The 25,577-nt window shown below is 47.0% G+C and overlaps 1 protein-coding gene across 1 annotated transcript in view; it reads left to right on the plus strand.

Moving 5' to 3' along the window:
• Positions 1 to 1,803: 1,803 nt before the first annotated feature.
• aatkb (apoptosis-associated tyrosine kinase b) overlaps positions 1,804 to 25,577 on the plus strand; it is a gene marked incomplete at its 5' end in the record, with an annotated part of 48,752 nt that continues 24,978 nt past the window's right edge. Inside the window, 3 exons of the mRNA XM_080021232.1 lie at positions 1,804 to 1,967; positions 2,338 to 2,570; positions 5,220 to 5,306. Coding sequence (XP_079877358.1) covers positions 1,804 to 1,967; positions 2,338 to 2,570; positions 5,220 to 5,306 — 484 coding nt within the window. The remainder of the gene's footprint in view (positions 1,968 to 2,337; positions 2,571 to 5,219; positions 5,307 to 25,577) is intronic.

The following is a 25,577-nucleotide window of genomic DNA, read 5'->3' on the forward strand; positions in this document are numbered from 1 at the left end:
AGGCGCGCCCTTGCCCTCTTGAAGACGTCACGCCGCTTTTTCAAAAATGCACACGCCAACAGCAGCCGCCTCGCTCCATGGAAGGAGCACTTTGGTATTTGAGAGGGGAAGGGCACATGGGGCGCCCGCTCCGCATTTTCTATTGGAGACTCCCGCTGGAGGATGCCGCCGACCCGGGGCACGACCCGGAACCGCGTTCCACAAAGCATTTCTGGGCAAAGCCGTCGCGTCCAAGGAATTAAAAAAACGAAAGAAAAAAAAAGCACGACGGGATGAGGATGGAAGAGGTTCAGATCGGGGAAAAACCTGCAGATGAAGGCTTTGACAAACTCATCGAGGCTTGTTTGTGACACGCCACAGTTAGAATCTCACTATGCCTGTACGTTATGCCTTTTTTTAGCGTGTGTGTGTGTGTGTGTGCGCGCTCATGGTTGTATCCACTAAACGCTCCCCAGTAAGGGATATAAAAAAACAAATAAATAAAAAACTGCCACCGCTGGATGCATTTCACTGACGCCTTCGACTCTCGAGCTCTCGGCCCGACAGCGCGGCCATCGGCTGTGAAGGGAGCTGCGAGGCTTTATCTTTCACGTTCCTCATATTTTCCGCTCCCTCTCCTCCTCCCCCTCCTCCACCTTGCACCTTGCAAAACAGAGCCTAGAAGCCTCCGCAGCGCTAAGCGTTTGGGACCTGGCTCGTCGCGGTCTCGGTTAAGGAAGCCCCGCCCCTCCAAATATAATTACATCATCGCAACCATTTGGAGGGCCGTGCTTTGGATGACGAGTTGCACCGACGACGTTTCAAAGCTCCCCTCGGAGCCACGCTGTGGGCTTTAAGGCGTATAATAACTCATCGGTTTATGCTATGCGGGCTTTGCATTGCATTTGTGTTTTGGTAACGACAATTGAATATAATTTCCTGGATTTTAGCACCGCGGAGAATTCCAATCGACCGCGGGGCCAACAGCCATTGTAAACAAGTCAAATTACAATTTAAGATTTAATTGACTCCTCCAAACACCTTCTTGTTGCAGAAGCCGGATAATGAGGCCATTGTCGGGGAACATCCCGCGTTGCCTGGGCGCCCGGGCTTGTTTACCGACGCCGGAATGTTATCTCCCTCTCTCTCCCCCTCCCAGCTCCTCGCTCCGCCTAATGGAGGACAATCCAAAGTGGTTTGTATTTTCCCCGAGAAGAATTTTGTTATGTCTGTGAGTTAATCAGACTCATCCCCCCACGGACGTTGTTTCTGTTTGGCCCCTGCAGGATCCTCGGCTACAGCATCCAGAACAAATAGGGAAAAAAAAAAAAAAAAGCGCACACGCACTCTGAAATCACACTGAAATAGTACACAAACACACACACACATATAATTGCAGAAAACGCTTTTGACTTCCTAATGACATTCCTCTCCCATCTTTTAATTATTTGCTCAGCGGGAGAATTCTCTGGCCTGTTCAGAAAACAAGCAGAACGTCCCCCCCCCACGCAAAAAATATTATTGCTAATTCGCCGTCCCTGAGGGGGACACCTATTCGTTTGCAATTCCTGCCGGTTAATTAAGTCGGGGGACCTAAGTTTATCCACAGCACGTATTCTATTTTAGCCCGATCGTGAGGGAAAAAAAAAATGGAGGCTCATTCATATCAATGTCTAGAACCTGAACTTGAATTTAATATGCAGTTGTAACAGTATTTCAAACTAACACCGCCTGGATACTATTAGTGAATGTAAACTAGATGATTTGCGCATTGTTCGTCTCACGTCGGCCCCCGGGAGCCCTGCAGGGGGAGGGGACGGCGGAATGCGTCCCACCCTCAGCGGGCTCCTTCTGGCGGGGGCCTTTGACGAGCCCTCCGCGGCGAAACCCGATCGCTCCGACTGGCCGGCTGCAGCTGCCCGGGTGCAGAATGACCGGGCGCTCCAGGGGGAGCTGTTGACGCCACAGCAGAAACCCCGGGACCCACGGTCCCTGCTTATCCACCCCCCCCCCCCCCCCCCCACCCCATCCTCATTAACCCCATCGGACGCCTCTGAAGGCCGGGGCCTTGGACTGGAGAGAGTATTCGATGCAAGGCCGCAGGAGAAAGTGGCTTCTCCACCGCGCCTACTAAAAAGGAAGGCCAGCACCGCGAGAGACGACTTTTCAATAACACGTTTGTGGGTTGACTGCATCGCCAGTGTTTAGTTTTAATAGAACGCAAAGGTGCACAGACGTATTGTATTTGATGTGTCTGCAGATGGAGGGAGGATCAGAAGGGTTTTCAGACGCGGTCCCCCCGCCGGCTTTTTTTTTCCGGCTTCAGAAATCCATCCATCCTCTCGCTTCTGTTTCCAGGGAAACGGCCGGCGCACAACACAAAGCAGCGTACGAGGGAGCAGTATCTGAAGCGACGTTCCGCTACCTCGGGAGGAAGACGGGAGAAAAAGGCCTTAAAGGAGCGGCCGCGTGTCGAAAACGTCCGCCGGTAAGGAGGGACGGCGCTCCGGGCGGCTTCCCCATCGGCTCGCCGGCTCCGGCCGCCACGCAAACGGGCTCGGAGACGACGAGCCGCACCGGGGAGCCGCACCGTGGGGCCGTCCCTTCTGCCGCCGTCCCTCCTGCGTTAACGCTCTCACCGCGACGGGAGGAGAGAGAACGCCGCGTAGCACGCAGCGGGAGCCTGAACCAGAGGGAGACATTTGTATTCCTCTCATGAAATGTCACCCAAATGAAAACTATGCATGTATAAAATTTTATAGGAGTTAGTACTCAGGTTCTCCTATATGGTAGACAATCACTCAGACTACGTCGCCTTTATTATTTATGGATGATACATGACTGAGAACAAAGGAGTATGCGCGTGGGTGGGTTTCAACGTTTGGGTGGATGGATGGATGCGTAACACGGCGAATCTTACCCTGATGAAAGGTGAGGGAGAGGAGGGGTATTTCCTTAATTACTTTGCCGGCCCGGGTGTGTGACATTTCTTTTACCTCTTCCCCGGAGGAGCTGCGGAGGCTCCGTCACCGTCCCAGGGCGGCAGGGACGGCAGCTCTTCTCTTTCCTCCGGGGGGATGGAATTCCTGACGGGATGATGTGACGAGGGGGGGGGGGGGGGGAGTCGGGGGTGTTGTCGTGTCACGCGGCGGAGGGGGATGGGGGAAGCGGCGTGCGGCGATGCCGCAGTCAACAGTGGGATTAGGGCGGGGATAGAGGCCCCGCTGTGCGGCGCCTCCCCCGGCCTCACATCACAATCTGTCCGTCGGAGACGTTGAGTCTGCGCTTATTTGACCAATGGAGCGGAGGGCCTCGCCGGGACGAAGAGAACAACAACAACCGCTCTGCATTTGCTTTCAGCACGCCGATCATACTGAGTTCACGCACCACACATTTGCTTTGCTCTCTTACGACGCCGAGATGGGGCGTCATCCCCTCGCCTGCAACCTCGGAGTCCCCGCGGCTCCTACCTACGGGATCCAGGAGAAGACAAATTGTTTCCGGCTGCTCTGCTCGGCATGACTTTTCGAAGAATAGTCAAAACACACAAGGGTCATAATCATCACCCTGGTCCAATAAGACCATGTTAAATGTTCTTCGGCGTGCAGACGGGAAACTGTCAAACCGACACGCAAAGCGACCAGACTTTACAAAGGCGTTCCCTCAGACAAAGCACCAACAGTATTCTTGTTTTTAAGCGCCCTGTCCGGCAAAGGATAAACGCCCTGTGTTATAAACAGCGACATGCGGGGCTACTCTTACATATTTAGGTAACTCTTAAAGGAGTTAAGGATCATTACGGAATTAAAGTAAAGTATAAAAGACACAGAAGAGCAACCGATCAATACTGGCCCACAGACTGTTGGGTATTACCGACCATAATTAGTCGCTGTTTGTGTGAAGATCATCTCTTCGGTGGGCGTTTATGAGGGAACACGTGCTGCGCCGTCTCTGATGATTTGGCTATGGCAGGACACTACTGAATGACGGCGGATTTAGAAGTGACTGAAAAAGAAGTAGGAATGCTGGGTATACCTGCGTATTTGCTCACTTGCAGTAAATAACTCCGGCGCGTGTTCGCTGCTTCCGCTGGAGGAACGGGCGTGGTTATTTGTCTCAAGCCGTGGTACAGTACTAGCAGCACTAGTACACTGCACGATCATCATCAAATTGCCAAACACCTTACGAATGCAAGGGGCCTCACCCGATGCGGCTCACGGGTGCCCGATCTCTGCGACCCCGCTGGGTTGGTGGCGGACCCCGCCATCGGCAGAAATGGAAAGCAGCTCGAGTGCGACGCAAGCACATTTAAACGGCTGTTTCCTGTCAAGCGCCGGCTAAAATGAACTCTCAAACGTGGGCTCTTGCTTAGAACAGAATAATCTTTTCGGATGTTGAAGGTTAGTTCAGCAAGCCTGGGCCGGGCGGCTGGACCGAGGAGACACAGGCGGCGATTAGGAGGTGAGTATTTATTAAGTACCGGTACAAGGTTTCAAGGGGGTCTTCCCCAGAACAGAGCCCCGATCTCTGGGGCGCCGCCGGTCTCTGTGGTGACCTCTACCGGCAGATGTCACAAAAGGTGCCGTTACCGTAGACGGCGTAAAAAGCCGAACATTGCTTTGTGACACAAGTTTGACGTTCAACAGAGGGAGACATTCCTGTGCATTTCGCAACGCAAGCCCAGGCACTGGCTATGAGACTAAATAGCGTCCTATGACCCCATATGCTTACACGGAAAGTAAAAAGAAATAGGGTTGAGTGCGATGACCCATCACTCCCCCAAGAAAGTGCCTCATTTCACATCAAATGTCCACTTTAAGCAACAACGACAACAACAACAAAGAGGACCACCATCCGCCACACATCCACAGCGTCCTCCCCACCGCATTAGCATTAGCAAGATGGCGCCGCTGTCAGCACGCGGACAGCTCCCGCTCGCTGCCCGGCGGCTCCGGGGGGAAAATCCAGAGGTGATCCGGGATTTTTAACAGACTGGGGAAGAAAAACAAAACCTCAACGTTTGCACATATCTATCAATCAATGGACACCGCACTGGGATGAGTCGGACCCGTTTGCCTTTCGGTTTCGCCCTTTTCGTTTTTGGTGCCGGGGAACGGACACGCCGTGTGTGGGGGAGAACGGGTCGACATGGGGGAGGCAGGCTGGGACACCCGTGCGTCCTAGCGTGAGAGCGTATCCGGGGAAAGAGCCCGCGTTTCGGCCGTGTTTCGTCTCCCAAGACCCGATCGAGATGTCGCTGTTCCGGGCGATGTCTTCAGCCCTGGTGGTCAGCCCTGGTCTGGCTCTCAGCTCCCAGTTCCACACAGGTGAGTCCCGATTGAATAATAATGATAAGAATAATAATTATAGTATATAACAAAGATATTATCGTTGTTATTATAATTATAATAATAATAATAATTATTATTATTATATTATTATTATTATTATTATTATTATTATTATTATTATTATTATTAATAATAATAATTAATAAATATATCTAATATTATTATTCAGACTTTGCTTCGGGGGAATGCAATTTTGTATCTGTATTGAAGGAATTCTTTGTCACAATTCCCGAATATGTCGAATAAAATACAAACATGCTATAATAATAATACCTAATAATACCATCATCTATTTGAACTTATTTAGTGTACATTTTGACACCCCGTGGATCCGTAGTACGTTGTGTTGTTTTTACTGACATCCTGGCCAGGTCACCTGCGTCCCAGCGGGATGTTAAACAGGCTTTCGATTTATCCTTTGGCACGATTGAAGATCACATTTACTTTACGCTACGAGAGAAGCGAGTCAAATGTCGAACACAAATTTCACAATGTCAACCAATAGGCTCAAGTTCAATACAAATACATACGTATAGATCGGTGTACAGGGCATCATTCAATATCATAACATCTGCATACCCACCGCACAGCCGATCGAAGCCCATTCAAAGTTTACAATTCACAATCTCTGAATTATTTTCCTCCTGCAAAAACATGCATTTTTTTTGATTGGGTGTTGGATTCATCTGCGCGCTGCTGAATTGTTTATTTGTCTGCATTTTTCAGTGATTTATTTAACCAGGGCGGCCACCTTGGGATTTAATCTCATATTAGACGTTAGAGCAACAAATCAACGCATCCACGACATTAAAACGCGGTGAAACGGGTTCACCGATTCCCCCTCGTTTGACGTGAAATGCCTCAATATCAGGTCTTCCAGTAATCCCTTCCAACAGGATGGAGCAAACGGATGAATAACAGTGAGCAAGTGGGATGAATAAATAGTGTGTGTGTGTATGTGTGTGTGCGCGCGAGCGTGTGTGTGTGTGCATGTGTGTGTGTGTGTGTGTGTGCGTGTGTGTGTGTGTGTGTGTGTGTAGGTCTGTGTGCCTTGAAGACGGAGATGTCCACCGGGGGATGTGGCGCCAGCATTTCTCCTCCTCCTACGGGCGTCTAGGTCAGGGAATCGGGTCACCTCAGCGGTTTTAGAAATGAAGAAGGTGCGAAGGTGAAAGGTGGAAAGTTCCTCCCTGATTGGAGTAATTGAGTTATCCAGTGAACCCTGAGAGAGAGAGAAAGAGAGAGAGAGAGAGAGAGAGCACGCTAAACATGTAGCAGATCGTCCCCACGCATTTTGGAAGGATCCGAAATCAGTTTAACGAAAAACCCTGCCGTGTATTTGGTATGTGTTTGACGCGGTCGCCGGAAATTCGTCCTCATTTTGGATCGCAGCTCGTGGATCGTCACTTGACTGGTAACTATGGCGACCAAAGACACACTAGCCCATGGCTTTCCTGTGCTTTTGTTTTCATGGATGATAAATAATGGATTAACACATATGGTGTGAAGGAACTGAAGGAATGAGGCATTTGAGGGACGTGTGGTTGCTGAGATCGACAGTCAGTGTCAACAACGAGACAAAATGTTTCCTGTGTGTGCTGTGAGGTAAACAGTCGTCAACACTTCTTGGTCTGTGAAGGCGTGACGCCCGCGAGAAAACAGTCGAGGCGGCCCCCCCCCCTGTAAGATGTCGCCATGGTGACTTCTAACGAGTTCGACTGTTTCTCCCCCCATTCACGAAATCATGTCGTTCTCAGGTAAAGCCAGAAGCCCCCCGGCTGAAAAGGGTCTGACTTCCTCTCTCTATTTCGGTGCTGCCGTCGTCAACGCTGCACCTCGCAAATCTCCCGACGCGCCGCTCTGCCGAGGGGAAAGGAGCGGGAATCGCGGGGGTTATGTAACTGGCCGTGGTGCTGAAGCGAGCGACGTCGCGGCTCAAAGTCAGAGACCCGGGCAGAGCTATCCTTCCGGGCTGAGACTCCTGCCGGATCGGCATTTTCACGGCCCTTTCCTCCACAGCTATCGCTCCATTTGGAATCACTCTTTGCAAATGGCTTCGCCTGCGTCGGCGAGGCGGGGAGACTCGCTCTCACTCCGCTCCGTCAGTGTCTCTGTGAACCCGTTTGATAGTGCGAGGTTGAACCGCACGATGGGAACAGGAATATCGTTATGGAGCAAATAACATGGCGTCATGGTAAACATCTCGATATCAAACGCTGTATTATACTATCCTAATGTATGAAGTACAAAGTGCATTGTCCTGACCATCTAGCTCACATAATTGCTCTTGACTTTGGTGGTTAACTCGATTCTGACAGGTCGACTTGATGTCAACGTTCACCTGGATCTTCCAGTTATCGCCGCGCTGTTGGAACACGCTAAAGATGGATGGCAGAAACAAAGCAGATTGAGCAGGGGGAGAAAAAGAAAGAGAATTGAGGAAAACCGGGTAGAACTTGCGGCGAGAAAGAAAGGGGTGAATTCTCAGCGGAAGGGGAATTCTGACAGCGATTTAGAGGAAAAAAGAAACAACGCGAGCATCGAGGAGAACGTGGAACCAGTGCTTCGCCGTGCGAGGAGGTTTTCGAGCGGCTGCATTTGCTCCTCTCCATCGAGACCCACTTATAGGGCGTGATACAGTCTGTGCGTGTAAGAGACCCGACCAGTGGAGCCATATCTCACACGCTCTCATCCTCGTCCTAAGCAGATTCGGGTTTTGCCGTGGCCAATACCGAAACCTAGATCCGCTTACGATACCTGGCACTGAGTACGACATGGCGGGGCATGCAAGGGTGACATCATATCCAAGCGCTATTACGATCAGCAGTGAAAGCGGAGTCTTCGGAATCAGTGGCGGTGGGCAGAATCAATTTTCTTTTACCCTCAGCGTTGGCCGCCTGCCCGGGCCCAGAGTTATCCATTTCACATTTCTCAAACGGGCTCCCTGACGCAAACACAGCAGCCGGAGCAGGAGTCCACACGGGCGCCAAAGGCAGAAAGGACCGGCGGACCTTTCGTTTTTGTCTCATCCGGGGCCCAGGCACTAAAGAACCCAGGCAGGGGCCGGAGCGAAGCAGGTAGGGCTTCGCGGGGAAAAAAGGGGGAGAAAGGTGTGAGTGTTGGGGCGATGGGGCGGGGTGGGGTCCGTTGGAAAGTGGCTTCCGGAGATTAGATTTATCTCCGCGCATGGGAGTCATGCAGCCATCTTGTGCCGGGGAACTGTAGCCCAGCTCTTTCTTTGTACTAAAAGCAGCGGTAAAAAAAAAGAGGCGATGAGGGATTGGGGGCGGCAATGAGAGAGGTTAGATCTTGTCTGATACGTCAAGTAGTTTGCCCCGAATGTCCAAAAAAAGACGGTTTCGGGGCAGGGGATTGATCGGATTTGTATACGACGACTCCACGTATTCTTAGAGCTTTTATGTCTGAGCTCTGCTACTCTACTGAAAGGCATTACCCTCCCCCCCCCCCCCCACCATCACCCTCCTCGCCACTCCCTTTCTTTGGTGTTCAAAAAAATAACAAACCTTTGGTGATCTCAAATGCTGAGCATCCTTCATCTGCAGGGTTCCGCTGTTTGTATTACTATTTGGGCTGCAGTCCGTTTACTGCGGAACGGCTTATTTCGAGCCCAATCCCTTGTCTGTTGAAGGGCCCTGAGGGTTTTTAAATGTGCGACTTCTGCAGAAATGTCTTTGATTGCTAATGGGCCTAGTACTCCGTGGGTGGTTAGTTGAGTTTGTGTGTGTGTGTGTGCGTGCGGGTGTGCCTACATGTGTGTGTGTTTGTGTGTATAAATAGTGGTGGGTATTCCATCCAAATAGATTGGAGGAGGCTGATGAATAGCCACCTCTGAATGCAGAAATAACATTTTCATCACGCACACGCTTCTTTCTTATTAAAAGAGGCAAAGAGATTCAAAATCATTCATGCCGTCCCCCCTCAAATTAAAATTCAGAAGCGCTCTGATTCAAGTAACTTTTTATGCAACATCATCCTGACTGTCGGAACAAATTAAAGGCAAAAACATCCACCGCACATACAACCAGCTCCTGCTTTATAGTCGCCGCAGCCGTAGTGTCGCTCGGCGCGCGCGCGGCCGTAAATGACGGCATTGCGGCGCTTGCGACGTCGCCGCGCGCCGATTTGGCGCAAGGGCGCGCACCTCCCAGTTTTTGGAGCTCGCCGCCGTGCGCTTCAGGTCATTCAAGATGGGCGCGTTTGTGAGGAAGGTTGTGCGAAGAGGTACAATCTGCACCAGCCATCCATGCATGACCACAAAAATAACCTGATGGCGTTGAATTCATGGAAGCAGATGGAGCCGTCTCTGTCCAAAGACTTGGGACTATTTTTAATTTTATACATATATATAGTCAGTGCAGGGTTTTATATATATATATATATATAGTGCAGGGTTTTATATATATATATATATATATATATATATATATATATATAAAACCCTGCACTGACTACAATAAATATACATACATTTAACACTTTCAACATTTTAATTGTAATGCTCTTTTCTAGTTATTCAGATTCAGATCCTTGCCTCAGGCCTTCTTTCTAACGGTTACAGCAGTTCCTTCAATTTCCATGGTGGTTTGTGCACAGCGCCCCCTGTCTTTCAGGACAATAACAACACGGCATCTACACGGCGACGAGCTACTTTTATGCCCGCGCTCTCTGGTTGCGTGCACGTCCTTCCATGAGCACTTTGGCCCGAGCTCGCGTTTACTTGCTTCGTATCCCCTGGCACAGAGTTGATCCAAACCGAGTATTTGTGGAGCATAATCAAAGCTTGCGGTCTCCAATGGTTTGTGATATCACAATGGTTGGCTGAAACCTCCGTGAGAGGACGCTTGTTAAATATTTACAGTTTCAGAACAGAGTGAATTTGGGGAGGATCAAGGTGTCTCCAAAACCTTCGGAGCCATCGTTGAGGAAAGCTCATTCTGTCAGATTCTGTTTGCATGGCTTGGAAATGACAGTATCTCATTTCCTGGCATAGCATTGCATGTATTCTGAGATTTTGCATAAAATATCTTAATTATTTCTATATTAAAGGTCCTCCACATAAAAGAGTGTTTTCATATTTAGATTATATTAAGGCATTTATGGCACCAGCATGGACCTATAGGCCTAGAGGATGAGGACAGTGGAAGGGGACTATCAATTTATTTTTATCACCATAGGTTTGATTATGAATACATTTATGAGAGGGCTGACTTGAAATCCAAGTGAGCTGAACTCTGAATTCTTGATGAAACTGCAATATGTGTGAGTATCTAGGGCTGGGCCTGTCGTGTAATCTTTGCTGCCAAATCTATCGTCACCCAATAATTGAATTGTTCGGCATTATCATCTCTTATTGAGGATTTATTTGATTTATTCTAAGCATTTTGGAGTAAATGTTTATTTTTTTACAGTGCTAAATAAAGTAGGCGATGTTAAAATGACATAAAACAGACCGGCATTGCCTGTGCAGGGCGTTTTTCTGACTGCGACGGTTGAATGAAGTCAAATAAAATTAAATGGCCTTTCTTAACAATTATCAGGTATTTAATGTGGAACAATAACAGTGTTAAATAAATAAAACAAAATCGAATTGATCAGCATTGCCTGAAGGGATTAGGCCAAAATTGGCTTTTCTGGGACAGTCCCAGTTTATTCTAGTTGTCCCTGTTAAATAGACAAACAAGCAGACAAATTATTATACATATACATATACATATACATATTATTATTATTATTTTATTTTTAGTAGTAGTAGAAGTAGTAGAAGTAGTAGTAGTAGTAGTAGCCTAGCTGTTGTTTTAGTTAAAAAAAGATTATTGGAACTTTGAAATCTAAAACTATCTGGAGCACAAACTTCAGCAGAACCTAAGAAAATGTCTAGTTTGAATCACTATGTCACAAACACCCCGTGCTTGAAGTTTCAATCCACGTACGGAGCAGAAATTTGCGAAAAAACGACCAAACTGGATCATTATCACAGACGCGGTCCAATGCATGTCTCCCAACCCGGCTAAAACTATCTGGAAGACATACTTCCGCAGGATCTATGAACACGGTTGAGGTGTCGTTTAAACCGCTATGTCACAAGGATCTCGTGGTTTCAATTTCACCCAAATCGATCAACATACAGGGCGGATATTAATGAGAAACCCGAAAAAGTTGGACCCGAAATATTCAGTTGTGTCTTGGTTAACTTAACACAACACAATTCGCAAACAAAATGAAGGAGATGAGATTTACGGTAAGACGCTTGATGACGTCATCATATTATTTATTATAAATGTACAGGTTCCGATTGAGAATGTCCAGTAGGACCGTGTCCAGTGTGCGGTCTAGACTCGGCCACTCTGTACTTGTTCGACGTCACCAAACTATCGATTTACGTGTGTATTTACATAGCTTCTTACCTGGTGGATGTCAGTAGATCTGTTTGATTGATTTTTAAATCCGTGGTGCACATTACTTTACCAGATTAATGAAATATACAATAAAAAAGTAGTCCACAAAAACTTGTCACCACGTCCAGTCAAAACCACTGGAATGTGGGACTGAGTGATGCGTTCAAGATCCAGCGAGGCGTCGGAAAAATAGAAGCCGTGCAATGGTAATTACTCACAGACATACTACAACGTTTTTCGTATTTCATGGAAACCTAATTTACTGACAATGTAATCCAAGGAAAAAAACCCAACAAATAAATTACGTGAAATCAACTGTTATTGTAAATCGACGTGAATATGTCAAAATTTGACGTGTATGAGACTCAACGTCACCTACCGTCACTGATACTCCAGAGTACTTCAATGCAACAAGGTAAGTTAGGAAGAATGTGTCAATATCACAAACACCTTCTGCCTTTCGTTAAAGTTTGTTAAGTTTAGGTGTAGTAAATTATTTTTTCATGATGTTTATTAAAAAAAAGTATTTTATTTTTTATTTTAAACAATATCTTGTCATTGTCATTGAAGTACATCTGGATAATCAGTGACAGTCGGCGACGTTGTGTCTTATATATGTCGATTATGACTTTGCTGTCAACAAACTATTCCTTTTTTTGTTATGAAGACGATCTAGTTTTCATAACAATAATACTAAATACATTTCATTTTAGAAATATATAAATAAATGTTAGTTGTAATTACTACTTTACTGTATTTTTTCTGTTAATGTACAATCTAAAATGACAGTCTAATAGATTACTTGTCTGTATTGGAATGGAGACAACATTTATGTAACTGTAACATTCATTTTGGATTATAATTATCGGGGAAGAATTTGTCAATATCACAACCACTTTCTGCCTTTTCATTTAGTTCACTTTGTTAAGTTTAGGTGTAGGAAAATATTTATACAGTACATGACGTGTATCAAAAAAGTATTTTATTTTTTATCCTAAACTACATTACCTACTACGATTTTTCGACCTAGAAGTATCCCAAACACGACGATAGGAACTTATAGACATGGTTGAGGTCTCGTCGGAATCGGAGCGTTTCATTCGTGTTCTCTACCTTTGTATTAGGAAGTATTGATAAACCTTGACAAACTCACCAGAAATTGAAGAACATTGGCGTTACATTGAAAACAAAGTCACTTTGTGACATCATAAACAGCAAGAAGGTCCTGGGTTCGATTCCCGCCTGGGACGCTGTTGGCACTGTGCTCCGGCGCGTTATCTCCCAAATAGGAGCCTTTCTGTGTGGAGTTTGCATGTTCTCCCCGTGCTCACATGCGGTTTCCCCCACCTCACGTCAGTAAGGACCCCCCCAAAAACATGCACCCATCATCGTCTGACCAGCGATGGACATTTATCACCTGGTCCCCGGGCGCGTCCACGTATGCTGCCCACTGCTCCTGGCTGTGGCCCCGGAGGAAGGACAAGCCAGGATGGGTTAAACGCAGAGGCCTCTTTCACCGGCCACCATCCAAAGCATGTGTGTGTGTGTGTGTGTGCAAGCATGTGTTGTAGTGTGATGTGCTGTGTGACAAATAAAGATTGTTCTTCTTCTTCTTCTTCTTCTTGAGAGGTCGTAAAAATTAAAAAAAAAAAATTTAAACTCGTGCTCCATTGCACAAAATCTGCAGAACTGTGATACGTATCTTAACACAACTAAACTTCCTGCCTGCAGCTATATTAATTATTATTATTATTGGTCTACTGCAAAAGGGAGATTAAAAACAATGCTTGCTTTGCAATGTTGCCCAACCCCCTCCCAGATTAGTGGCGGAGCACGGTTAAATTCAGAGATTGTTGGAGGGAGAAGTATTTTCGGCTTTGTTTTGGAGGGATCCTGTGGTGTTTAAGCATACATTATATTATTCATGTTGATGTGTCCGGCCACAGCTGCAGAGAGGCATGGATGGACAGGAGATAATTGCAGGTTCTCCATTTTTACCTCCCCTTGGGACTGCAGAACGCTGCTTTGCTCTCACGCCATCGGTTCGTTCCACTGTCGTCCGTCGACGGATAAAAGCCTTTCCGGTCTGCCGTCCTGAGTTGGGGGCAATTGGTCCCGGAGGCCGGCGCGAGAAATGCGAGAACGCGATCGGCGTCGCCAAAATCTGAGCTCGAATCCACAGCTTTATTGCCGAGTGTCTTGCGAGATATAACCGTGTAAAGGGCCATCTGAGGACGTTTGTCTTCATAGTGCCTGGCACATGGGCACTTCTCGCTCGCACTTCCAACCAGAGGCGGGCGAGGCGGTGCCGGGTCGCAGTTTTTTATCGTTGTGTGACGCCGACACTTTGGTGGCCGCCCCGAGGCTGACCTGGCAGTCATTCCTCTTCTTCTCTCGTCAACGGGAAGGAAATGGTGGACAGCGGAGATGCAGATTGATTCGGCCTTTCGCTTTCCGGGGAGGATCTGTCACAACTCCCTTCCGGTTGGACGCCCCCGTCCCTGTCTATTTGGGGTTGTGATCTATTCTCTTTTCACGTCTCGTATTTCAAACAGGCTCACCTGTTTGTCTATAAAAAGAAATATTGTGAAAAAACTATTTTTCATTGTGTAACTACCCAAATTTGCTGACTTAAGTGGTTTAAAATCTTTCAAACACACAGATGTGATTCACTACATGTGCTTCTGTATGACGCGCTGGATAATGGGATGCAGGGGAGTCCCTTGAAGACTTCCGTAGCACTAATATAATAAAATGTTTTATCTGACATCTTCTGCCTGATTGTCTCTGTTGATCGTGCGAGTCTTCGCCGGCAGTCTTTCCCGATTTGGGATAATCGCTATTACAGTGCCCTAGACTGAGGTTTACCTTCCAGACGTATCTCCCCCCTCCCAAAAACAAAGATAAGGAGTTGTGACACAAGTCAACTGTTTTGGGGGAGACGTTTTCAGACCACGGTACTGTCCCTGCTCTTTAGTCCACACAGGAGGGATATGAAAACCTATTTTGAGGTTGAAAGATTGCTTTGCCGTTGATAAACATGCTCCGTCTGCCCTCTTGTCTGTCTGTCTGCCTGCCTGTCTGTCTGTCTCTGTGTATTATTTCAGTGCCACCCACGACAGCAGGAAAATCAAAGACCCCCCTCCCCCGTGCAAAGCAGACGGCAGAGATGTTGACAGCAGGTTGCAGAACTGTTTTACCAATTTTGCCTCAAATATCACCCAAATAATGTCTCCATGCAGAGGCTTTCAAAAAGCAATTTGTTAATTTGGCCCTCCTGATGAAATGGTGGCGAATTGGGAGCCATTCCAACTTTTTATTCATTTTCTTTTGAACCTGTCCATAAACTGAAAAGAACCTCCCGGCGCTCAGATCTGGACAAAAATCGTTAGATCCGAGCTTTGGGTGACATAACTTCTTCAAAGCCTAGAAGCGTGGCAAGTCAATAAAGTGCTATACAGACTGACAGGATAGTTACGTGATAAGCCCTAAGATCCCCAATGGAACGTCCAAAAATGCCCGGAAGACTAATTTGAGACAGTGTTTACACAGAACGCCAAAGACGAGCAAGCACTTAATATATTAGTTATAATAAATAACAATAGAAGTAAATACTATGTAGAAATAGATGGGGCGCAACATCGGTGTTTCATTGTCCATAAAAACCAAAACAAACGTTCTTTGGAGTCATTTCATTTCACTGTCTCTTCAGAGTCTCCCGGCTCTGGAGCATCGATGAGAAATTGATTTTTCTACAGAGGGAGAGCGGCGGAAGGGGCGCCGTCGCTTATCCTCTCAGCCCTGCTAATGTGTTTACAAGGGAGAGAGAGCGATCTCCACTGCCCAAGAGCGAGGGAGTGGACGGGGCAGGGCACTCTCACCAGTGCGCTGCACCCGACCCACTGGACCGCCGCTGGACTGACATTCACCATGGATATCCATATCACGCAGAGTGCCAGTTCATTTCTTGTCGTTACGTTTCTCCCGTCGCCATCGGTAGGGCCTCTCTTTCCTTCTCTTCTCTCTGAATCGATCATTTATCGTATCTCAGTTAAGACGTAATTTAATCTTTTGTATCAAAATTGCAGCAATGATATATGAACAAGTTATGTCTAAATAGCTCTCCTTTCAACACTCAACCGACTGCAAATCACACAAATGCTTCCGCTGATTTCCTTATGAAAGTCATCTGAAACAATCAATTCTGTAGCTTGGTTAGTTATTTACTTTCACTTTCCAATTTGAAGGGTTTCCACAAGGTGGGCACTTGAGACCGCGGGGACGTGTCTGCTCTTTGGTCCACACAGAAGCCTATTTCGAGGTTGAAAGATTGCTTCCCTGTTGATAAATTGTCGTGTTCCATCTGTCCTCCATTCATCTATCCGTCTGTCCGTCCGTCCGTCCGTCCGTCCGTCTATCTGCAGTCATTTATCTCGCTCTTCATCTCTCAGCACGGTGTGAATGAAACTGTGCCGCGGAGGCTCTCGGCGCTGCGCTGTCTGAGTGGACTGTTAAAGCCCTGATTTAGGGGGGGGGGGGGCGGGGGGATTCAACCTACCGCCGCTGACGGGGGCCGGGAATTAGTGCGCGGGAAGTCAGGCTCTCTTTGGTGCAGAGTGAGTGGAAGTTGTGGGGGGCGGGGTGTCAGAAGCGCGAGAGTGGAGAGAAGAGAGGAAAATAGTCTGAAGGGTGCAAAGCCACATGGCAAACTGGCTGTTGTGCGCATAGTATTAGCTTTACATTTTAACCGGCTTATCGTACCCGATGGTACCGGTTTCATCCTCACCGTAGGAAAATTCATATGGTGACAGGTTGAAAAAGAGTGTGATGGGTGTGTTCTAGCAATGTCTCTGTTGTCTCATGCCAGATTTCACCCATCTGCTATGTCATTGCACTAAAGGTGTGAAGAGAGCACTTGCAACTGCATGGAATGAGAACAAAAACACATGCCAATATCAAATACTATTTTAGGGAACTGCCTCATTTGACAATGACACTACAGTATGTTTGTTTTGACTTTATAGCCTCCAATCACCTTGGACCTCTGTCTGTTGACAAAGGCTGGCTGATACCAGGACCACTACGGCGTCAGATGTTGTTGGGACTTTTGTAAAGCTGCGGAGCAGCAGATGCTCTTCGGCAAAACCCGTTTGCCATGGCAACCCAGATGTCCCCCGTCTGTGCGAGGCATTGCGGATAATTCCAACAACAACAAAAGCAAATATATCAACAAAGTACACGGGATGTCCAACCTGGACCTGTCAGTTTTTTGTTGTTGTTGGATAAGCGGCCTGATGGGACACCTCCCACGCACGCCGGACAACACTGGAATCTGGTGCTTAGTTTTTTTTGTGGGGTGGTCAGGAAAGTCTGGTTGCACGTGGGCAGAACACACAGTGTACATGTGAAGTCATGTCATCTACTGCGGGTACGATGGGGCCGGTGGGATGAGTCCATATGCATGCATTCAGCAGCAGTAATGCATGTCTACAGAGCGAGAGGGGAGTGTGTGTGTGTGTGTGTGTGTGTGTGTGTGTGTGCGTGTGTGTGTGTGTGTGTGTGTGTGTGTGTGTGTGTGTGTGTGTGTGTGTGTGTGTGTGTGTGTGTGTGTGTGTGTGTGTGTGTGTGTGTGTGTGTGTGTGTGTGGCTGCACACAGGATGAGAAAATGACTACCACCAATGGAAAATGAGAATATGAACAACAACATCCCTTATCCCTGAACTGGAACCCCTATAATCGACTAACTTTACTGTGTGGACGTATTCAGAGAGACTGTGTGTGTGTGTGTGTGTGTGTGTGTGTGTGTGTGTGTGTGTGTGTGTGTGTGTGTGTGTGTGTGTGTGTGTGTGTGCTTGAGACCAATCATTTCCTCCACTTGGAGGTTTTTTCCTCTCCCACTTGCACTGCTGCTTCCTGATCACACATGAGCCCTAATCCAATCCAATCCAATCCCCCTCCCTGGATCAGTGTGCTCTGGTCGCAGCCAGTCGAGATCCAGTCATGGTTTTATTTACAGTCCTCTCACTCACTCTGCCTCCATCCTCACTCGCTCGCCACCCACTCTCTCTCTCACTCTCTCTCTCTTTCTCTTTCTATATATGTACTGTATATGTATATATCTGTATATATATATATATATATATATATATATATATATATATATATAGAAACTGCACACCATCTAGGCCTATTTGTGGAGTTTCTTTACACAAACATGCTCAGAGGCGCACAGATTCATATCATTTGTTCGTGCAGTTCACACCCTTTTACATCTCTCTCTGTCTCTCTCTCTCTCTCTCTCTCTTTACAGATAATATGATGAAAGAATTAAAGCTCCCTGCCGCTAAAAAAAAACGGCACCTTTTCTTCCCCTCCGACGCATCCCATTTGAGAGCTCCAAACACGTTACACCTTTGACCTCGCAGCAATTTATCTTTTTATGTCTTGAGCCGCGCATTCGAAACGAGAGGAACCTGATACGTACGACGCGTCTCCATGGCAACGGTGCTTAGAAACACTTCGCGGCTCCCACGTCCCCTGGTTGTGTTCAGTCAGCGGCAGACCGTTGTTCTCGTGTTTTTTCTTTTTGTTTCCGTTTTGTATTATTTTCCACTTTCCGCGGTGGTGCGGCGGGTACCGCTGTCATTCCGCCGCGCCGGAGATTGATTCCCCATCTCCGAACCCGAAACAGTGTGGGGTTTGCGTGTTCACTCCCGCCGCCAAAGACTTCCAGGTTAGGCTACGTGAGACCCCATTGGAGACCCTGAAATTCCTCATCGGTGTGAGTGGGGTCCGAGTGTATATATGTGCGACCCTGTGAAGGGGTTCGTAGTCACCCTGCTGTGGTGCTGTAGTCACAGCTCTCCATCTGCGACGGGGGGCCCGCTCCCGTGAGGCGCCGTCCGGGCTGTTAACGCGCCGCCGCCGATCGGACCGATGACATAACCGATAGCCGAGATGTGCAGGAATAGAAACCTGGAAAAGGGGAAGGAACTTCTTCTGCCCCAGTTGCCTTTCAACGTAAAAGAGTGTTGGGTGGGGTGGGGGAGGGGAGGGGAGGGGGGGGCGGCTGCCTTTGCACAGAGGGCGAGAGACGTGGAGAGAGAAACTGACTGACTGGAAATAAAGCAGTAAAAAAAAAAAAAAAAAGGTTGGAAACTGAGCGTGCACGGAGGAGCACCTGAAAACGACGGTTCCCAGCTTGTGATGTGCAACGGCAGGTCATGGCTCTGCTCCATTGAGGCCTAATTTTTGGTCATGATTCATCAAAACAGCACTGTGTCAGTATGTGTCAGTGTGTGTGTGTGTGTGTGTGTGTGTGTGTGTGTGTAGAAAGGCTCCATGTGCATGCCTGTCACATGCCCTTCAGTTACTCCAGGGACTCAATACTTTTGCTCTGATCTCTGAAGTACATTTTTAGGTTAGGTAGGTTATTTGTAGGCATTTACTTGTGTAGAACGTTGAATGGAGGGCTTTTGCTTTGCCAGAGTACTGTTTTCCTCAGGTATTTATGCTTCAACCTGAGTACGGGATGCGAGTACTTTTTCCACCACTGAGTTTTTCACTGAATTACTCTCATTACATACGGATGCGCGGAAACAGAACGGGCTCACGCATTTAAATAAAGCCTGGAGGTCTGCGTTGTACTTCGTTAGACTCGGCCGAGCGTGAGCGGCATAACCGCCGCAACCCTGTTACCAGGACGCGGGACTGAGCTGAATACTGTTCTCCAGTTAACATCTTGAATAATGTTCTTTATTTATTTAAGCCATCTACCAAATAAGCACTCCACTCGCTGCAGGGCTAAAAGATAAATCTAGCTCATATATATATATATATATATATATATATATATATATATATATATATATATATATATATATATATATATATATATACATAGCTCATGTCTTGTCTTCGGCATGATGGTGAATATCAACCGCCATTTAACGGCTTTACTTAGGACAACAGTTTTTCACCTCGAGGCTCAAACGCCTCATACTGTTGCTATATGCATGCGGACTCAGCCGAGCAAGACCAGAGTTCCGAGCATCACCTGATTTACAAATCAAGCACTACAAGAATGGTAAGAAGTGAATATATCAACTAAATCACAATTGTGAATAATGTCATTGTAGACTACATCAACGGTTTTTTTTTGGCACTAATGTGTGTTTCGGATATGCGAGTACTGCAGAAGGCGTCGTGTTGGTGAGTACTCGGCCAATCAGATATGTTCAGCGCTGCAAGCCCCGCCCCCAAAAGTTTCTGTACTTTTGAAAAGTACTAGCCCCCCCCCCCCGAGCAGGGGCCTTTGCGGCCACGGGGTAATGTCCGCACTGAGGGGCGAATTCACAAAGAAAGCACCATAAATTGCGCATCAATCGCAACCGCTATCTGCTCCGTCTCAACGTCCACAAAATAGGTCCCGGGCCGAAGCGGCGCAGCCTTGGATCGGGGGCAGTGGCCAGACTCTGGGGGCTAGGGCCTCTAAACTCGGGGCCTGCCCCCGCATCGGAATTACGAGGTTTATTATCAAAACACAGGGCTATTTTTCATTCTTTTTTGTTGTCGTTTTTTTCTCATGTATTTTCCAGAACGACATGTCGGGGAACTTTATTCATCTCTTTTTCATGACTCAGCTGTCATTGCATCCAATAATAAAAAAAGAAGGACTTTGAGCGGAGCTGTCCATGGTCCTCAATCTTTGTCACTGCAGCAGCAGTGTCGCACCAAGGCTGTGGTTTAATGTCAATTTTGACCACTTTATCGCTATGCCCTATAACTGTTGGATGTTTATTTTTTTAATCTTTTGAGTTCAATAGGAATATGGACCCGTTTGTTGTGCAAAAAAATATTTTCAACAAGTTGAGTTTTGAAAACCAACACGCACTGCTGCCTTCAGATGCCGTGGCAGTAACAATTATTATAATCATAATGTCAAAATATAATTTACAGATCTTGGAAAGTCTGGGCGTGACATCTCTTATAAATGCCCAATGCACAAGCTCTCTGCAGATGGTAATCATTTCACTCTAACTGCGTGTGGCTATTAGTGCTGGTGAATTGGACTTTCTTTTAATGTTGCCTTGACTTCATTTGCATCAAAAGCATCACCAATTTTGCGGGCAAATGTTTGCATAATACCTCATTTACATACATGCCAATAGCACCGCTGCACTGAGACGCAATTGGCTCGGCAACGCAGTTAGCGGTGCATTTTACCTTCTAGAATTACACAATTTCTTTTTGCCGCATTTGCACAGCTTTAAGCGAACCCGCAAAACCCGCGCAATCCTTTTGTGAATGCGCCCCTGGGTTCCTCCAAAGGCTCCTCATTCCTGGGGAAAGTTCCTGTGGTGGAAGCGAGGCTCAACATGAGAACACTTCTACAATCATCTACTATTTGAATTTTCACACCTCTTCCCTAGCAACACTCTTCATGCACGATAAAGATAATTTCACTTCACTTTACTATATATATATATATATACATATGATTAAGATAGGTCTTAAAAATTGTGCGAATTTGGGTATTTTAGTATGATTTTAGTATTTTATATTTAAATTTTTTTATCCGTCCAAAAGAATGACGCCATCTGCAATCGATTAACCAGTGGACTCTTGTATTACGTTAGAAGACGTGGACACAGTTCTCCGGTTGAAAGCGCTCCAAGGCAGGAAGTGATGCTGCGTTCACGGGAACTCGGAAAACCGTCTTTCGTGTCGGTCATTCCCCCCGTCGTCGGCCACCACCACCACAAGTATATTTCACACCTGTGGGACTTTTCCTTCATATCCTCTGTATTTCTTTATATACTGAAATACGTCTTGGATTGCATTCATAATGGCCTTAAAATGCCTTAAATGTAACTTGCTGAAACCTGCAGAAACCCTTGGGACAACTATGAGTGAATCCCCCCCTGTCCTGCAGGGAACCCGGTGCGTCATGGGAGAAATGATGAATCACGTTGCCGCTATGTGTGATGTAAAGCCACCCACGCGCGGCAATTGCTCTCCCAACGTATACATATGTGCGCATACACATCTATACACACTCAAAACACACACACACACACACACACACACACACACACACACGCTTTGTGGGCCAATGCACCCTATTGTACTTGAGCTTGTCTGCAAACTACAAACACTTCAGTCGAATGCCCACAGCAGATAAGCACGAGCAAATATCCCAGAGCTGCTGACTCCAGCTGTGTTTGGGAGGTTTTGCGCTCCACGGTGCATACTTACTGTTTATCTTGCATGCTACATATTCACCATCTGCCTCCCCTGACGAGCTGCGAAATAGTGCGGCCGGCGGTATCGTTGCCCGGAACTCAATCCAGACATACCGGGTGATGACAGCAGGCGATTAGACTCCCGGGGTGGTGAAACCGGTACTGGCAGGTTGCAGGTTGGAATCCCCGTACCGTAGATACGGAAGATATGGTAATCCCCCCCCCACCCCCGCTGGGAGAAGCCACAGCTCTGTTGGAAGAGGCGGTCGGATGTCAGGTGCGTTCTGGATTCATACACAAGTGCACAAACACCAAGAACAAACAGGCTCTTTGAGCAGGAAACACGCAGTGGGACTGCTTCAGGGATTATATTCTGTACTTTTGAACGACGCTCTAGGGAGGCACGCTCCGTGTTCCGTGTTTTGCAGCTCTGAATTACAGCTTCCCGTCTAATTGGGTCGGAGTACGTGGGCTGGCTGCTTATAAGGCTGGATGGTAGCCGACTCCCAAGTACCACATGGTTTGAATATCAAATCCAGTCCGTCGTTTTTATGCTACTGGTCGCTGAACAGCATTTCTGGGGAGATACAGTGATCCGATTAAAGTTGTCATGGCAATAATATTAACTATACTGTAACTTTGACCAAACTTTGACCCCTTGAGCGGGCTGGGAACGACAGGTTGACTGGTGGTGGGGGGTCCCACCCCTGCCGGGGCGTAGTCTAATTCCTTCGGATAATCTGAAGACCCTCAAAGGTTTTGGCGATATATATATATATATATATATATATATATATATATATATATATATATATATATATATATATGTATTAGATAAAATGGAAATCGAATGGAACTATGATCTAATAATTCATCCTTGGGAGGTCTCCTTGTCTTGAATGCAGGAGTTTCGTCGGTCAAATTAGAGGCGTCTCGTCTATAGCTTGCATGGGAAAACGTGTTCTCTGCAATAACTGAGGAGTGTCACTCGTGAAAGATGCTTGTTGTCGTCGAGGAACATCCCTGCTTTCATCACCGATGAAATGAGCGATTGCTTGTTTTTTCCTCCCTTTGAGGCGACAGTAATTCCGTAGAATGTTCTAGCTTCTTTGATGAATGTTTTTTTTTTTTAATAACCAGGTCTCGTAATTAGTCTTAGTAGTGAGACTGTTCTCCCCAGGAAAGGAGCTTTCATGAGGGGCTTTCTTGTAGGATGGGCAAGTCGCATTCTGTAAAGCCAGGTTTATACTCGCCGTGTGAGGGCGCGAGGGAGCGTGTGACGCGAATGACGTCGCCAGGAGCAGTGGGAGCGATGGGAGCGATGGGAGATCAGCGTTGCGCTGTTTTATTTCGAAGGTCTTTCGATGTCGGACGACATTAATCCGCAGCACAAGTCAAATGTGAAATTCAAAGTCTACCAATTCCTTTTTGACGCAGAGACTCAGCTCAGCTCATGATTTTATTGTAAATGAACAGGGATAGGGAGATATGCGCAAGCCATCGGAGGGCACGTGAATGAGTGAATGAGATGAGGGGAGCAGTTACCATGGAAACCTGTTGAATTTATTCATTTATTTAGCTTCCTGCTCTCAGAATCACATACACACAACAGTACAGTTATTTTATGTAACTGACCTGTATTGCCAATGCAAGTGTCTATAAGTAATAGATTCTGTGTTGCACTCCATCTCACCTGTCGACACAATATGAACAGTATTGTAAGTATTGTATTAGTATTGTATAGTACTGAAAAGCTTCTTTGTGCTGTGGTGGTTCTATATTCTCCTCTGTCTCATCCCTGACAGGAGGAGCGTCCAGGTGAACTGGGAGGAAGAGGCTTGTGTTTGTGTGTGTAAGGGTTTATTTTCACAGAGCCAGCATTTCCTACAGCCAGCATTCGACATTTCCGACACTCCGACATTCTCGTGCTCTGAGCAATTCCGCCTTTGTCACACGCCAGACGCACACACGCACGCACACACACACACACACACACACAGTGTACACCGTCCCTCAGCGCTTTTGCCAGTGCTGTTTTTGTCTCTCCCCTCCCCTGTCACCGGCTGTAGTCGTCCTCCGTTCTGCAGGTCAAACTGGGATCACTCACCTGACAGCGCAGTGATGTCACCCCTGTGATGCTTCAACAACCTGACACCCCGAATTAGGCTGACGGTGTAAACTGGCTGCTCCCCTGCGCCGCTCCCAACAGTGTCTGACCGTGAACAGGGGTGGCGGCGGCGGCGGCGGCGACTGTCCCTAGTCTCACTAAATCTAGGGATTTATCGTTAAAAATAAAAAATAACAAAAAAGGGCATAATGCAATTCTGTGTCTCCGTCACGCCCATGCAGATGGATTGCAAAAGTCGGACAGTGCTGATGAGAGTGCGAGTTGGAGCAACTCCAAAGTATTGAATTGTTGACCGATAAGGAAGTAAACTTTCCACAAAATCCAGATTTTGTTTTTCTTTTAGCGCACTCTCTCCTCTGGGCGTCGTAACAAAAAACGTTATTTTCTCACCCATCCGGCAGTGGGGCGTTTCGAGGGTTTGAGGGCTCCAAAGGGTGGGATGAGGGACCATATCTGGCTGCAGTGTAGTTGCGGTTGTGTTTGTTTGTTTTTTTTTGTTCTCTTTGCTCTCTTCTTTTATTTGATCAGGAGCATTTTAACAGACTCTCACGATTATTATGCTCTCACGAGGTTCGCTTTAAAAGGTCTGGTCAGGGGCCGTGTCAGCACAGCGCTGCCCCAATCCCAAACCCTGGTGTTCAGCCTGCCTGCCAGTCAAGAGTCTCCCTTCCCGTACGTCGAGCTTTTCTCACGGTGACTCACACATCTCTTCCGTCACCACATGAGTGCGTGTGTTGTGGTGTGTGGTGCCGTGCGGCAAATAAAGATTCTTCTCCTAAGTGTGGTTCTGTTCGGCTTTCGGATAAAATATATGGATGTGAGATGTAAAATGATCCCATGCAATTTGGGTCAGACTTGCAAGTGCAAGCTTTTATACACACGTTGTAACAGTGTTGCACAGCAGTGCCCGCATCATTGCGTACAAATAGTGTATTTTAAGACGTTGTAATGTTGTGACGTAAACAGCCGCAGGGATTGCTCGCTCGGGATGAGCCATCGTTCCCTCAAAGTTCAGTGCGCAACGGATGATTCAACCAGTGTTTCCAACCCATGGACTCTCAGAATTGACCATTAGCAAAATTATGGGAAATTTGCAAAATGACGGCAAGCCCCGGCCTTCCTCTAATTACTGTAGAAGCCCACGGTGTCAATTTGTGTCAATAAACGTCTTTATTCTCCTGTTATCTGATGCACAGATTGCCCGAGATGTGATCACGCGTACGACTTAGTGTTGCAGCCTGATGCCTGTCGTGTGCAGTTTAATGAGCTTTCATCTTAAGCTGCAGCTCCGTATATCTCCGCGTTTTTTTTCCACCATCTTCTTCAGGCCCTGTGTGGGGGAAGTCGAGTCCTACTTTTCGGCCATACTTGCATAACGGAGAGTGGCGAAACGCCTCAACGCCTCTTTTTTGGGGGGGCAGATGGGTTTAGGATTTTTGTTTTTTTTCCCCATTTTTT

This window comes from Zeus faber (assembly GCF_960531495.2).
Source record: "Zeus faber genome assembly, chromosome: 20".
In the NCBI taxonomy this organism is placed as follows: domain Eukaryota; kingdom Metazoa; phylum Chordata; class Actinopteri; order Zeiformes; family Zeidae; genus Zeus; species Zeus faber.